The sequence below is a fragment of the Vigna umbellata genome, chromosome 1 (genome assembly GCF_029865625.1).
Source record: "Vigna umbellata cultivar VRB3 chromosome 1, Vumbellata_1.0, whole genome shotgun sequence".
Taxonomy (NCBI): domain Eukaryota; kingdom Viridiplantae; phylum Streptophyta; class Magnoliopsida; order Fabales; family Fabaceae; genus Vigna; species Vigna umbellata.
Window position 1 is genome coordinate 57,424,494 of NC_142165.1, and position 15,364 is coordinate 57,439,857.

The following is a 15,364-nucleotide window of genomic DNA, read 5'->3' on the forward strand; positions in this document are numbered from 1 at the left end:
ATCTCTTTCACCTGAGGTATATACCTCAGTCCATTCTGCCAACCGAGGCAGTATTCCGTTTAGACATCGGTTGCTTAACAACCGAGGCATATAGTGGTTTGAAAATTACAAAACTGCCACCACGTTTTGATACGCTTCGGTTTCGAAAAAACCGAAGCGTAATGTGCGAGTTAAAAATGCGATTTTTTACTAGTGCATTTATGGCTTTCTTGAACCTCAGACCATTCAACCATCTGGAAACACACTAGAAGACAAGCAATCATATATGCAAACATGATGGTTGAGTCTAAAAGAGAGTTGTATATCGCGCTATAGATTGATGGGTATGTGTTACTCAATATTGTCCATTTTTATCAAAATTTAATTAATAGACTCACTATTTGTTGGTACATGTTAGGGGCCACTGGCAAATGATGGTGATCATACCAAGAAAAACTTAAGTTGTATGGTTTGGTTCCCTGTGTAGGAAGATGAAATTTGACTTGAAGTCCTTGTTACAAACTTAAAGTATTACATTCTTTCATTTCAATTCATTATGATATTAATATATTAACTTATGTTTCAAATTTGTTTAGAATTGTGGGTAGGCCCAGAGGGCAACAAATTGAAATAGTCTATCCTAAGATTGGAATTCATTGATCTTTAACTTATTAATTTTGTAGTTAAATTTAGGCTTAATACCTGTTTTTGTCCCTCTTTATAAGGGAAATGTTCAATTTCGTCCTACCCTTTTCAAAATGTTCAATGTGGTCCCACTTTGTGAAAAAAGTGTCCAAGTTAATCCTTTTTGGTCACGGCGTTAAATATTTAACGATCCTGTGCAACGTGGCTGTTTACCTTCATGACGTGGCAGTGAAAGTGTTTTTCATTAAAGTTGACGTGGCAGGAAGTGATTAAAAAATTGTGCTCCGGCCCCAATCTCATCTTCTTCCTTCCCCTCCTTTCATCTTCTCGTTTTCACCATTGACGCCGAATCTGTGAGTCCTAAATTCCCATTCCTCTCCCTTTCGATTAATGACACAATCATGTTGGACCAAGCTTTGAAATTTTCCTCTTTCATTTTTCTGTCGCTTTTATTTTTTGAACTGTATTGCGACCTTTGTTAAATACATTATTTTATGGCTTTAGTTATTTTATTAACCCCTTATGGTGACTGCAGTATATCATAACCAGAAAGCATAATACTTGGAAAGTTTGATGAAGAAAGCATGTTCCTTTGAAGTAAGTAAAGAGTGTCCTGTGAGATTCTTAAAATATAATGGAAGAGAGAGAGAGAGAAACAGAGAGATGCAGAGCCTTAAATATGGTGGCATTTACTTTGCCAACGACTCAGGAAAAAATAGGAGGGGGCACATTAAATTGTGAGAATGGAAACAAATGGAAAAGAAAGGCATATTTTGAAGTGTGACAAGAAGAGAAGGGCAGTGAGACAAGAAAAGGAGTCCAGGTTCCAGGGTTTTATATTTATGAGTCTGGGAGGGTAAGTTGGTACGCTGCCAACCACATTTGAAATTCAAATAGTATGAAATGGCTTTTGGAAAGTTTCTCAGTGGTTGGTGTGAAATTGTGAATATAGTGATTTGATTGAGTCTTGCTAACTCGTGTCATTCATTCTCTGTTCAACCAATTATGTTTGGTAATTGGTTTCTCAACAACACATCTATGTGCTGCAAAAAGTTTGATTTCCTCAATATCAAACTCATCGTCACTTTCTTCCACATTCAAAGGCAGAGATATAGATGTAAGTGGACATACTTGTTAGAAATCAAACCCTCTTTGGTATAAATCCATACAGGGAAGTTCATACATCACTATGAAAGTATATTCATGATTCATAGAATCTATAAAAATATATTTAACGCCGTTGCACAGGATCGTTAAATTTTCCTCTCAGCAGGTAACACCTCCAATTTCACATCACCACCACCACCTTCATCTTCGTCATCACCACCTTCCTCCTCCCCCACTACTCTGAGCCGTTACGAGAACCAAAAGCGACGCGACTGGAACACGTTTGGGCAGTACCTACGGAACCACAGACCCCCACTTTCACTCTCACGATTTTGAATACCTATTAGACGCAGAAACTTCAGAACCCCAAAATCCCAAACCTAAAAAGAAAACAGAAAAAATTCAGAATATTTAGAAATTGAGATTGGAATTCAAAATTACCCTATTGTAGCAACAAAGGTCGCAATACAGTTCAAAAAATAAAAGCGACAGAAAAATGAAAGAGGAAAATTTCAAAGCTTGGTCCAACGTGATTGTGTCATTAATCGAAAGGGAGAGGAATGGGAATTTAGGACTCACAGATTCGGCGTCAATGGTGAAAACGAGAAGATGAAAGGAGGGGAAGGAAGAAGATGAGATTGGGGCCGGAGCACAATTTTTTAATCACTTCCTGCCACGTCAACTTTAATGAAAAACACTTTCACTGCCACGTCATGAAGGTAAACAGCCACGTTGCACAGGATCGTTAAATATTTAACGCCGTGACCAAAAAGGATTAACTTGGACACTTTTTTCACAAAGTGGGACCACATTGAACATTTTGAAAAAGGTAGGACGAAATTGAACATTTCCCTTATAAAGAGGGACAAAAACAGGTATTAAGCCTTAAATTTAAACCATTATATTTGACTATTTTCTTTCTCGTGTTTAGTGTAACAAGCAAATACATTCTTGAGCATGCGGGTACTACATCATGCCATGGATGAAGACAATCATCCGAGCATGAACTAGAGAAGATTTGACTGAGGTAATAATTTACATTTGAAATATTACAAATCTCAATCAACTTTACACATTAGAATGAAAATAATAGTAAAGTTTTCTTGATCTTGTAGCGGTTAAACATTTCATCTTCATTGACAAATGCCATAATAAGGAAGCTAAGACAGGAATGGGCAAGATATCTTAATGAAAGATGGAATTAGGCTAGAATAGTTTACTTTACTTTAAGTTCTTTTTGTTTTGATATTGATAGCTTTAGTGTTACCTTTGATATAATTTCGACTGTGAATAGATGAATTATGGTTATATATACATTGGAAAAATTAGTTTTTTGATTTTCAGGTGTAGTAAAATTAAGAAAAATGAATCAATTTAAAAAAAACCATAAATTTAATGTCGGCTCATGCACTAAGAGATGCCAATATACTTATATTGACCTAAACGACGTCAAATTCCTTCCAATGCACACCCAAAGTAAATATCCGCTGGGCGAATTTCTCTGAGGCTAAGTGAGAGGGATGTCACCCTCTAGGTATATTCGACATCCATGCCATGTCTCACCTTTCTTTAGTGTACGTCAAATCCTCCATTACATCCAACAAAAGGAATGACCATTAATCACAAATTAGATGTCGAAGTTCTTATGGGACGACGTCTTATATCTTAAATTAACGTCGGCCCTTATAATTCAATGTCAATTTAATGTCTCCGGATATGACGTCGACCTCGACTTCGACGTTAAAGGTCGAGAAACACTGACATTATACGTTGTTTTTGTACTAGTGATTGATATAGGAAACTAGTAATTATAGGTTATTTTGACGCTTTCAATAACTTCCATACTCAAGAAGAGAATGATGGTTATGTGATGGAGACTAGTACGAGATCCCTAGTCTATTTGTTATTTGTTAGTCGTAGATGCTTGAAAAGATTAACCTTGAAGTGTGGTGAATTGTTGATGAGGATACTATTGTTGTTGTTATACCACCTCAAAGGCAGGACCTCTATAGTTTGATATCAATACATGTATCCAAATGGTCAATCTAGAGTTAGATAGTGAATTGTGTATGAATTTTGTTGGTAATTTATGGTTAAATTATTGAATGATGATTATAAATTATGCTTATGTGTGTTTTTCGATAAACTAACTTAACATTTTCTTTGTGTTTGTGTTTGTTCATCTCTTAGATTGTAATGATCATCTTTATTATGTGAGTAGATGAGGAGCTATCTCTGGATGAGATGTTAGGTGGCAATGATGGAGCAGAAGACCAGTCTTAAACTTCTTAATGACTGATGTTGTATATATATTTATAGTTGTGTATAGTTTCTTTTTGATAAACTTTTATATACACTTTAACTCTCTAATGTAAAGAGTAATGTTGAATAATATTTTATCTTCTCTTAAATAACTATAAAAGTTCATATATATTTTTCTCATGATTGTTCTAGTTTTATTTAGGTTTAATAGGTTCGGAGGTCCCTATATTTGCGGGTTCGTTTCAATTGGGTCCTCCAATTTTGGAAGTGATCAATTGGGTCTTAACTTAACAAAATTAAGTCAATAATACCCTTTCCGTTAAATGCAATGGACAGCGTTAACTTTTTAAACAGATGGCATGTTGAGTCATCCTTTTATTTGCAGGTGGCAAAGTTTAAGCTGAATATGTGGATTTTATATCATTTCAAATTGTAAAATGTAATAAAAGTAGAATTAGGGTAAAATGTAATAAAAACATAATTATGGTCAAATGTAATAAAGGCATCCTTCTCCAGTATTTGTCCTTGTTTTCGTCTGCAAACTCCTCCGTTCCCAAATCAGAACCCTAAATTGACAGCATTCTCATATTTTCCAATGGGTTCGAGAGGAGCCACTGTGGTGCTATCGAGAGCAACGAAGCTTCAGTCTGCGCTGGAAGCCACCGTTTTAGAGGTGGACGACGTGTCGCACCAGCACGCGGGTCATGCTGCCGTGAGGGGAAGTTCCGACAAGGAGACCCACTTCAACGTGAAGATCGTTTCGTCCAAGTTCGAGGGTCAGAGCCTAGTGAAACGACACCGTCTCGTCTATGACCTCCTCGCCGAAGAGCTTGAGTCCGGCCTGCACACCCCCTCCATTGTCGTCTATGACGCGTTGCAGAAGCTTGAAACTTTTCAGATGTGAGTTTGAAGCTTCTATCTTCCTATTGTCAAAACAAGTTCGTCTGCACACCAATGTTTGAAGAGTACCAAAGTGTCACCAAAAAACATATGAACAGATTCTCCTTGCTGGTGGAGGACATTGTCTTCCCGCTCTTCCCTCCACTCCCTCCTCCCTCCTCCCTCCTCCCTGGATTTCCAATTTTTCACAATATCAACAACCTTTCATCATTACATTCTGGATACTCAAAACAACAATAATTACAAAAAAAATATACATTTTTATTATTTTTAATCTCTTTTTGTGCTTTTCTTTATTTATCAACTTACCCCACTTTCTTTCACCATGGCCTTGGCTTCATTTTCAAAGGAGGCTTTGGATCTCATGCTGTAAGAACCATGTGTGCTCATTGAAACTTTTTGTTGGTATGTTTCTTGTGGATGGGTCACAAATTTAAGATATTTTCTAATCAACTCCGGTGCCTTCATTAGCTTTTAAATTTGGTGCAAATTTCAACTAAATTTAATAAAAGTTAATGCAATCGTAGGAAAAGTAAGCTTTTTTTTATCTCTTGGAATAATATGAGTGACAAAATTGAAACACAACCCTAATATGAAAAAATAAAAATTGCGATGCAAATGCGAGAAGCGGTGACAAACTACACGTTGGGAATAATCATATAAAATCCACGTATTCAGCTCAAACTGTGCCACCTGCAAATAAAAGGATGTCTCAGCATGCCATCTATTTAAAAAGTTAACACCGTCCATTGCATTTAACGGAAAGGGTATTATTGACTCAATTTTGTTAAATTAGGGATCCAATTGATCACTTCCAAAATTGGAGGATCCAATTGAAACGAACCCGCAAATATAGGGACCTCCGAACCTATTAAACCTTTTATTTATGTGTGATGTATCCTAATAGTGATAGTACCATTGAAATTTTGAAATTTTACACATAAAACCTATTAATATTTTTTAGAAAAAGAATTGAACATAATCTAAAACTTTACGGAAAACTGGTAATTAAACATGTTTATGGTAATCTTTCTCACTAGATAATCTCTATTAGATTGTCTAATGCTGGTCGGGAAAAGTTTTATATGCTATTAAAACATCATTATAGTTTCTCTATCTTTATTAACTTAGTTGATTAGTGAATTAGATATTATTTATAAGTTATAATATCAAATAATAGAAAATTAAATTAAATCTTAATAAAATTTACAACAGTTCTAAAAATTTAAAATTTTAATCACATTTCTAAACTCAATTATAAAATTCTATATAAATTTAAACACAAAATATATAGAACTTTAATTAAATCTTTACCACAATCCAATTCTACTCTGTTGTAAAAAAAATATTTTTTACAATAATTTTATATTTATTAAAAATATGTGATTAAAAAAAATATTCACATTTTTTTAACAAAGATGAACTCTCTTAAAACTAGTTACATGTTTAATTGATCTAAAATGCTTTTTATAAGAAAGATGAACTCTTTTGAAACTAATTACGTGTTTAATTGATCTAAAATACCTTTTTATTTTTTGTATAAATCACATGAAAAACATCAATCCTTAGATCGATTTCTCTACTTCCTCCTCCTCCACGTCACCTTATTATTTTAGTCAACCTGAGGTCCTCTTCAAATTCACGATTGAGTCTTTCCAGGCCCACATAAATCTAAAATTATACTCAAATACAAAAATATAGGGCATACAATTTCATAATTAACAAAGAAATAAATACATTAAATTTTATTAATTTCATTTTAGATTATTTATTCTTTAAAATATTTTAAAATTTACAATTTTTTTTTTTATTTTCATGAAATATTTCAATCATCACAAAATATATAAAAATTTCTGAATATTAAACAACTATTAATGATTAAAATATATATCTTTGTCAGTTAGAGTGTTTTTTTCGCCATTTTTTATTGATGTGGACTGAAAATCTTTCAACTTACATTGAAAAAACAATCATAGTTAATAACGTTTCAGCCAAAATCAGACTGAAAAAAATCATATTGAAAAGAAAATACAAATAGAAAATGCATAAATTTGAGAAAACAAAAAATATTAAACTTTTACATTTTTTTAGTCAAATTGCGAAATTATCTAATTTTGAATAATTTAGTTATTCTCATAAAATTTTAAAAGAACAATGATACTCATACATCTTTATTTATCTACATCTATTATATGTTTGTTTTTTCTTTTAATATCTTTCTTTTTATCACATCGTATAAATTATAAATTTATTATTTTTATTATCTTTCTTTCTCTCTCTATATATATATAATAAGTAGTAATGTATTTTTTTAGATGAATCATTTTTCTAACAATAAATCATTCTCTTAAAATTTCCTATTTCCCTTTTAAAAGAGTAAAGTGAGTAAAAAGTACTCAGTTTCATCAATTGACTTTGTAGTTTTCTTGTTACTTGTGCCAACCAAGTTTCACGTACGATCTTAATGGTGGTATGAATGAACGGCTCCAACTTGTCCGATGCCGTAGCTAAGATAACCACGCTGCATTCATTTCACCATTAACATTGATATGTTAAGATGCCAACTTTTTATTATTTAGTTGGTTAATTATGGTCTTTTTTTCTTTAAACTATAAAACAATTTAAGTTCCTTTTTCAAAGTTTCATTCAACATCTTTAACTTTAAAAGATATTTAGATTTAATCCTCAATAATTAAGTGTTAACTGTTTTTTGACTTGGCAAAAATAGTGTGCCATGTCACCCAATCATTTTTTTACATATGTCATGTATTAGTATTTTCATTTATTTCGTTTTTTTTTTGTTTTTCTTTGTTTCTTTTTTCCTTTCTCCTCATCTCGAGCTGTCTTCATCCTGGTCCAAGGTTTTCAACCTCTTCCTTCTTCTTCATCTTCAGTATGCTTCCTCCATCCATTTTATCTGTTTTTGCATTTTATTTCTCTATTTTCACATTCGATTAACGAGTTGTGTCCCTGGGTGAAGAACATTCAAGTAGAGTGGGAAAATAAGATGATTTCAATGGTGTTGGCGCCTTTATATGTATGACGAATGAAGATTAATTTTGTTGGATTTTCTGTGATTTTATGTTCTGTATGAAAATAATTTTTGGAATTTTTGATAGTTTTGATAATTGGAAGACGAAGTTAAAGCTAGACGTGATAATGGAATTTTGCATGTCGTTGTGGTTGTGAGGTTAATAATAAATGATAGATATGTTGAAGGTGGAAATGGAAAATGATTATGTGTGTTGTGATAGAAGTGTTTTGAAGAAAATGGAGTAGAAAATTAGTTTTATTCTTTAAATTAAATAATTTACTTGTCTTAAACGAGCAGTTGACGTGACACTTTATTTGTCACGTTTAAAAAGATATTAACTACTGAAGACCAAGTATATGAATTTCAAAAGGATAAAGACGTTAATATAACACATTTTAAAAAAATAAAAATTGTTTAATAGTTTTGGAATAAAAAACATATTATCCCTTCTTTATGCAATGTGGTTCCTGGAATGCCACTGTACTCTCAACAAATTCGCCCATTTTACTCTCTATCTGATAATTATGATTTGAGCAAGCTGATAGTTCTGACCAGATTGAAGAATTTGTTCTGAAAATGTCTTCACATTCCAATTCTTAAGTCAATTCTCTACGACATCTCTCTATCTTATGTAGTTTTGTCTTACATCGTATCCAAAATTATTGCCTACTCAGAAGTTGCTAAATGTTGACTAACTTCTCTTACTTATATCTAAATATAGCCATTAGTATATTAATTGAAATATCTTTCGCTTCGTTAGTTATTACTTGTTTTAACGCCGACACTTTATATCTGCTGATTATTTAAACACAAGTAGTGTGATGAGCAGGATAGTGTTTGGTCAAATCAATATGATTGGGTTAAGATGTTTTCACTGAAATCGTTCCTTCCTTGTTCGGGTTAAGAAAACTGGTATTAAGTCTTCTATATACATATAAAACCTCAGCCCAGTGGGCGCGTGCATGCGTGACCTTTCTGAAGACTTAATTGGATGAATTGACTCCTAATAGTCAAATATAGCAGCTTGAACGATATAAAATACCCCATTCTCATCCATTTTTAACACACAAATTAAATCCAAAAAAAAACATGTCTTCAACCTTCTGCATAGTTTTACTCGTTGTTCTATCCTTCGGCAGTGTACTGTCGGAGCTATGCAACCCACAAGACAAGCAAGCCCTTCTCCAAATCAAGAAAGACCTTGGCAACCCCATCACTCTCTCCTCATGGCTTCCAACCACCGACTGTTGCAACAGAACCTGGCAAGGTGTTTCGTGCGACACCGACACCCAAACATACCGCGTCAACAACCTCGACCTCTCCGACCTTAACCTCCCAAAACCCTATCCCGTCCCTTCCTCCCTCGCCAACCTCCCTTTCCTCAATTTTCTCTACATTGGCCGCACCGACAACCTCGTCGGTCCAATCCCCACTGCCATCGCTAAACTCACCCAACTCCGTTATCTCTATATCACCCACACCAATGTCTCCGGCACAATACCCGATTTCTTGTCACAAATCAAAACCCTCGTCACCCTCGACTTCTCCTACAACGCCCTCTCCGGCACCCTCCCTCCGTCCATCTCTTCTCTCCCCAACCTCGTCGGGATCACCTTCGACGGCAACAGAATCTCCGGAGCCATCCCCGACTCCTACGGCTCTTTTTCGAAGCTGTTCACGTCGATGACCATCTCCCGCAACCGCCTCACCGGGAAGATTCCAGCGACTTTTGCGAATCTGAACCTGGCGTTCGTTGACTTGTCTCGGAACATGCTGGAGGGTGACGCGTCGGTGTTGTTCGGGTCGGATAAGAACACGCAGAAGATACATCTGGCGAAGAACTCTCTTGCTTTTGATCTGGGGAAGGTAGGGTTGTCAGAGAACTTGAACGGGTTGGATCTGAGGAACAACCGTATCTATGGGACGCTACCTGAGGGACTCACGCAGCTTAAGTTTCTGCATAGTTTGAATGTGAGCTTCAATAATCTGTGTGGTGAGATTCCTCAAGGTGGGAACTTGCAAAGATTTGACGTGTCTTCGTACGCTAACAACAAATGCTTGTGTGGCTCTCCTCTTCCTGCTTGCACTTGATCATTTCCTTTCCAGATTTGGTAATATATGGATGCATAATGTTTGCCTTTGTAAACATCTATAATTCTGTCTCCACCTCATCAACCCTTAGATTGAGAAAATAAGTTTATAAGACATGTGATACAATAAATGCCTTCTATCATTACCCTAAAAGTGAATAATAATATTTACTTTAGGTAGTATACTACTCCTATCTCTCTCCGTGTGTCAAAGTTAAATATATTTTTAATACATCAAGCTTATTTTATTTATTCGTTTAATCATGCTACTAAATAGTTTAAATATTTATTTAGTGTGGGAACAACTTCAAATATTAATATTGCTTTAATATAAATTATCAATTAATTTGAGATAATTAAAAATACTAAAACTTGTATAATTTGTAACAGGTTGGAAGTTTTGTGTAACAGGATGGATTTTTAAAATAATAGAAAGAAGGTAAACAGAAATAAAGTGAAGAAGATAAAATAGAAATAAGATGAAGAAAATAAGAATATAATACAACGAAAGCTGAAAATAGGAATACAAAAGAGTATTTTCATAATGAAAATTAAATAAAACTTACAGTTTTCATAAACGAAAGAACTTGTTAGAAACGAAATCTTATTATAAATATTTTCTTCATAAAATTCTTACAACTCTTATATATATAACTTACATACTTATTTGTCAAACTTCTCAAACTTCTGCATTCTGGTCTAGATAGAATTCTCATCAAGATAGAATATTATTGATATAATAAAACACACTGGATATTACATGTTTTACAATAATGTCCTTTAATCATTTACATTTTTATTCTTATTTTTAAAATATCTTATTTTTATCAAACTTTTTATGACGAGCTTCTTGTCTTTATTTTTTTTTTCTTTTTCAAATTTATCATGATGAGAAATTTTTTTTTCTTAGTGTTGTCATATTTTTTTTCTTCTTTATCTTCTTTTCTTCTTTTTTTTGAGTGTTGTCATGTCTTTTGTTCATCTTTGTTTTCTTTTCTTTTTATGAGTGTTATTACATCTTCTTTTCTTATTTCATCAAACATATGAAATGGATTAAACTGAAGATTTTCTTCTTTTGAATCTATCTTTGATGCTAATGAATTTGCCCGTTCAAAGTCCTTCATGTTTGTTATTGTTGCTAATTCTGTAGTAGTCTCTGTTTTTTAACCATAAATAATAACTTCTATAGGTTAATGCTAGACTTGTTTCTTCCTTCTTTTGTCGATAATTGACTTGTCATTGATCAATAATTTTCTTATTGACAAGGCTAGTATTAACTTTGTTCCACCACTTGAGTTTAAACCTTCTTGAGAGGGATTTTATATCTACGTTTTCATAAATTGGTTCTATAATATATTCCCAAGTTACAATCCAAGTTATAGACTAAGTAGTCACAAATGATATCAATCTATAACCTGAATCAAACAAAGTCTTTTCTCTAAAGTAAGAATAAACTTCTGTAATTTGAGATGGGAAAATAGACGGCAATGAGCCGAATTCTGAAAACCATTTAATAAATCCTTTGGAAAATTTTAGGGAGATTATTCCTCTCCTAAATCAGATAAACCATGAATGGGTTTCTGGATGAACATATAAGGCTTTGGATCAGACTTCTATATAATCATAATAATTGTACGTTTGGGGGTTAAAGGTTCTTGAGAAGGATTTAGAATCATGGGGTCGTTAAAGGTTCTAAAGATAATGTTTTTAAGACTTTTAGTGTTGAGAAAAGGATAATTCATTGTCATTTTTAGTATGAGATATTTAAGCAGAATCAGTATCTACTAAAATAAACTCATAAAACATTCTAGTTTTGGCTAGCTCTATCAGATGGTAATGAAAATCATTGGGAATACTAGTAAAAAATCTTTGATAATAGTGTGCGGTGACACTTTTGAAATTATATTGACAGTATAGGCCTCGGTTGGAACAGACCGACGACAGTATATGCCTTTCGGCCTCGGTTCTGAGGAAAACCGCGACTTATTGTCCCTACAAAATTCTGACATTCCCCCAAGACAGTCTTGAAATAAATTTACAGGGAATAGAATAATAAAGAGTTGGTGGGTCTGACTAAGTTTTCAAAAATGGAAGGGGCTTCCAGTTCGGAAAAAATAAAAAAATAAACTCAAACCGAGAAGGAAAATGAAAAATGGGAGGGAATGAAAAAAAAATGCAAGGGAGAAGAAGGAGCATAAAAATAGGATATTCTTTATTACGTACGTAGATAAAATCTGTATATAAGGTTGAATTATTTATGAATCAAAATCGATAAATAAATATTTATATGTAATGTTAATTTACCTACGAATTATAATTAGTAGATAATATTTGTATATAATAATTAATTATGAATTTATATTCATATGTAATAATAATTGATAAGTAAATCATGATTTTATTTTAAATTTTTTGTGATGTACTCTTTTAACATCCCTCGCCCTTCCTCCACTCCAAGATCAAGGACATATGCAGCTTCGACTACCGAATCCAGAGCAACCATGTTTGATTAAGGAGTCACCAAAAAGGCCATGGCCTTATTAAGTTGCACAAAGCAATACTATTTTAGATTTTGAAATTTGCATTTGAAAAGGTTGGATAAAAAGCAGTACTAAGATAGAAGATACACCAAATAATATCTGAAAAGAAAAACAAGTGTCTAAACTTACAGGACATCAAAGGAATCCAATGCTAAAAAGACAAAGGTAAGCACATCGATTAAGGACAACAGCCCTTGAAACTGTTTTAAAAGCAGAACAATAATGTGGACACAGTCGTATCTTTTCATATCTTTATCCTTCTCAAGAAGAAAACCTTGTACGTAATTAAGGATATCAGAAGAACCACCCAAAAATAGAAAATAGATATGAGAATTAAGAAACGAACCTTTGGTTCAGATTTGTCTGTCCATTGTATAGAGGGAGAACCAATTTAAAATTTTCAAAATAAAGAAAATTTGATCTTCTAAATAAATAAAATCAGAATTTTGAATTATCATAAAAGATCTCCAAAGATCAAAGTACCATAGCTGGCAAAATTCTTCTTCAGGTAAGCCAACTTTTACTAATAATGTATATGTGTCAGTGACAGAATATAACTATGAAAGTGATAATTCTTTATGACTTCAATTCAGGTTTTGATAACAGTAATAATAGCTGGCAAATGTGACTTAACCCCCCAAAAATGAGACTAATCATTCACGCCACCGATCAATTAACACGGGTCTGTCTAGATAACAGCTAGGATCAAATACTCTGATCTGCAGTAAATATTAACAAAAAATGAAACAAAATATTCATCATGACCATTGAAACAGACTATATTACATCAAATTGTCCAGTGTATGGTGTAAAATCATGTACCAAGAAAAGCAAGGGGTACTCAATAGCAAAACAACAACACTGATGAATAAACCAAAAGTGACTGACTAACAAAATAACTCACCGATGAATAAACCAAAAGTGGTGCTCCGTAATATAACTTTTTCTTTTTCTCTGTATCTCTCTTCCCTCCATACTTCTATATATGACCCAACGCATCCACATTTCACAGATTAAACCACACCAATCGAAATCTCTGCGAACATGGCACGCTTAAGCATCACCGTACTCATCATGGTCCTATTCTGCAGAACTGCACTCTCGGAATTATGCAACCCACAAGACAAGCAAGCCCTTCTCCAGATCAAGAAAGAGCTTGGCAACCCAACCACCCTCTCCTCCTGGCTCCCAAACACCGACTGCTGCAACCCGCAATGGGAAGGTGTCTCATGCGACATCGACACCAAAACGTACCGGGTCAACAGCCTCGACCTTACCGACCTTAGCCTCCCCAAACCCTACCCTATCCCTTCCTCCGTCGCCAACCTCCCCTACCTCAGTTTTCTCTACATTAGTCGCATCAACAACCTCGTCGGTCCAATCTCCCCCTCCATCGCAAAGCTCACCAAACTCCGTTACCTCTACATCACCCACACCAACGTCTCTGGTCAGATACCCCATTTCTTGTCCCAGATGAAAACCCTTTTGACCATTGATTTCTCCTACAACGCCCTATCCGGTACCCTCCCTCCCTCCCTCTCCTCTCTCCCCAACCTCCTCGGAATCTCCTTCGACGGCAACCACATCTCCGGCGCCATCCCGGACTCCTTCGGCTCCTTTCCGAAGCATTTCACGGTGCTGACACTCTCCCGCAACCGCCTCACCGGCAAGATTCCGGCGACGCTGGCGAAGCTGGACCTGGCGTTCGTGGACTTGTCTCAGAACATGCTGGAAGGAGATGCGTCGGTGCTGTTTGGGGAAAAGAAGGAAAGGCTGCAGAAGATAAACCTGGCGAAGAACTTGCTGGCTTTCGATTTGGGAAAAATAAGGCTGTCGAAGTCGAAGGACTTGGGGGCTTTGGATCTTAGGAACAACCGTATCTACGGGAGTCTTCCGAAGGTTCTTACGTCGTTTAAGTATCTGAAGCTTTTGAATGTCAGCTACAATAATCTGTGTGGTGAGATTCCACAAGGTGGGAAGTTGCAAAGATTTGATGAATCTTGCTATGCTCATAACAAGTGCTTGTGCGGTTCTCCACTTCCTGCTTGCACTTAATTACTGTCACATTCACAAAATAGGTATTATGTGTGTTTCTCCTTCATGCTACACGTGGTTTTAATGAGTAATTAATCCACGTTTAACCTGTGTTTTTAGTGTTAATAATGATACCTATTCTAATGTGATGCTATCTGTGTTTCGACATGATGTCATGCGTGGGGTTTTAGTCACTTCGACTATATTCAATGCTTGTATTTTTTTTCTTTTAATATTTATATTTTAAATTATATAGTCAATATTCTAATCTGCATTCCTTAGAAAAAAATAAAATATAATTAAAACGTTTAAAATAGTATAATAATATTGAAAGTAATTGAAAAATATAAAAATGAGAATGCATAAAATTGTAATCCCGTGAAGCATAAAGACAAAAATGCAATGCGGTGCGGAAAAGGTGAAGAAAGCAACCAATAGGAAAAGAGTGTTTCATCCTACACCTCCAAAATCTCATCCTGCACCTCCAAAAATTCCACTTTTAACCTTCCGACATTTCATCATTATCCCACACCTATAACTTTATAGAAAATTTTAGTTTTAATTTTAATAAATATATTCTTATTTTTTTTCTTTTTCTTATTAAAAAGATTCTATATCACCTTAATAATAACTAAATTTAAAATTCAAATATTATTTAATATAATTTTATATTTTAATAATTATTAAAATATGATTTATGTTATAATAATAATTATATTAAAAATATAAAAATAAAATAATTAAAAATAAAAATAATAACAAAAAAGTAAATT

At 34.1% G+C, this 15,364-nt stretch overlaps 2 protein-coding genes across 2 annotated transcripts; both read left to right on the forward strand.

Annotated features, from left to right (window-relative positions):
* The first annotated feature begins 8,880 nt into the window (after positions 1-8,880).
* LOC148205866 (polygalacturonase inhibitor 2) lies at positions 8,881-10,205 on the forward strand. Its single transcript, XM_088103909.1, has one exon. The coding sequence runs from the start codon at positions 9,017-9,019 to the stop codon at positions 10,016-10,018; it is 1,002 nt and encodes a 333-aa protein (XP_087960035.1). The 5' UTR covers positions 8,881-9,016; the 3' UTR covers positions 10,019-10,205.
* A 3,309-nt stretch (positions 10,206-13,514) lies between these two features.
* LOC124840315 (polygalacturonase inhibitor 2-like) lies at positions 13,515-14,762 on the forward strand. The gene has a single exon (XM_047316361.2). It carries the CDS (start codon positions 13,602-13,604, stop codon positions 14,610-14,612), a length of 1,011 nt encoding a protein of 336 aa, XP_047172317.2. The 5' UTR covers positions 13,515-13,601; the 3' UTR covers positions 14,613-14,762.
* The last annotated feature ends 602 nt before the right edge of the window (positions 14,763-15,364 follow it).

Bases quoted from the DNA above. Each gene is read 5' to 3' on its own strand.
- LOC148205866 (XM_088103909.1), top strand. From the start codon at position 9,017: ATGTCTTCAACCTTCTGCATAGTTTTACTCGTTGTTCTATCCTTCGGC.
- LOC124840315 (XM_047316361.2), top strand. From the start codon at position 13,602: ATGGCACGCTTAAGCATCACCGTACTCATCATGGTCCTATTCTGCAGA.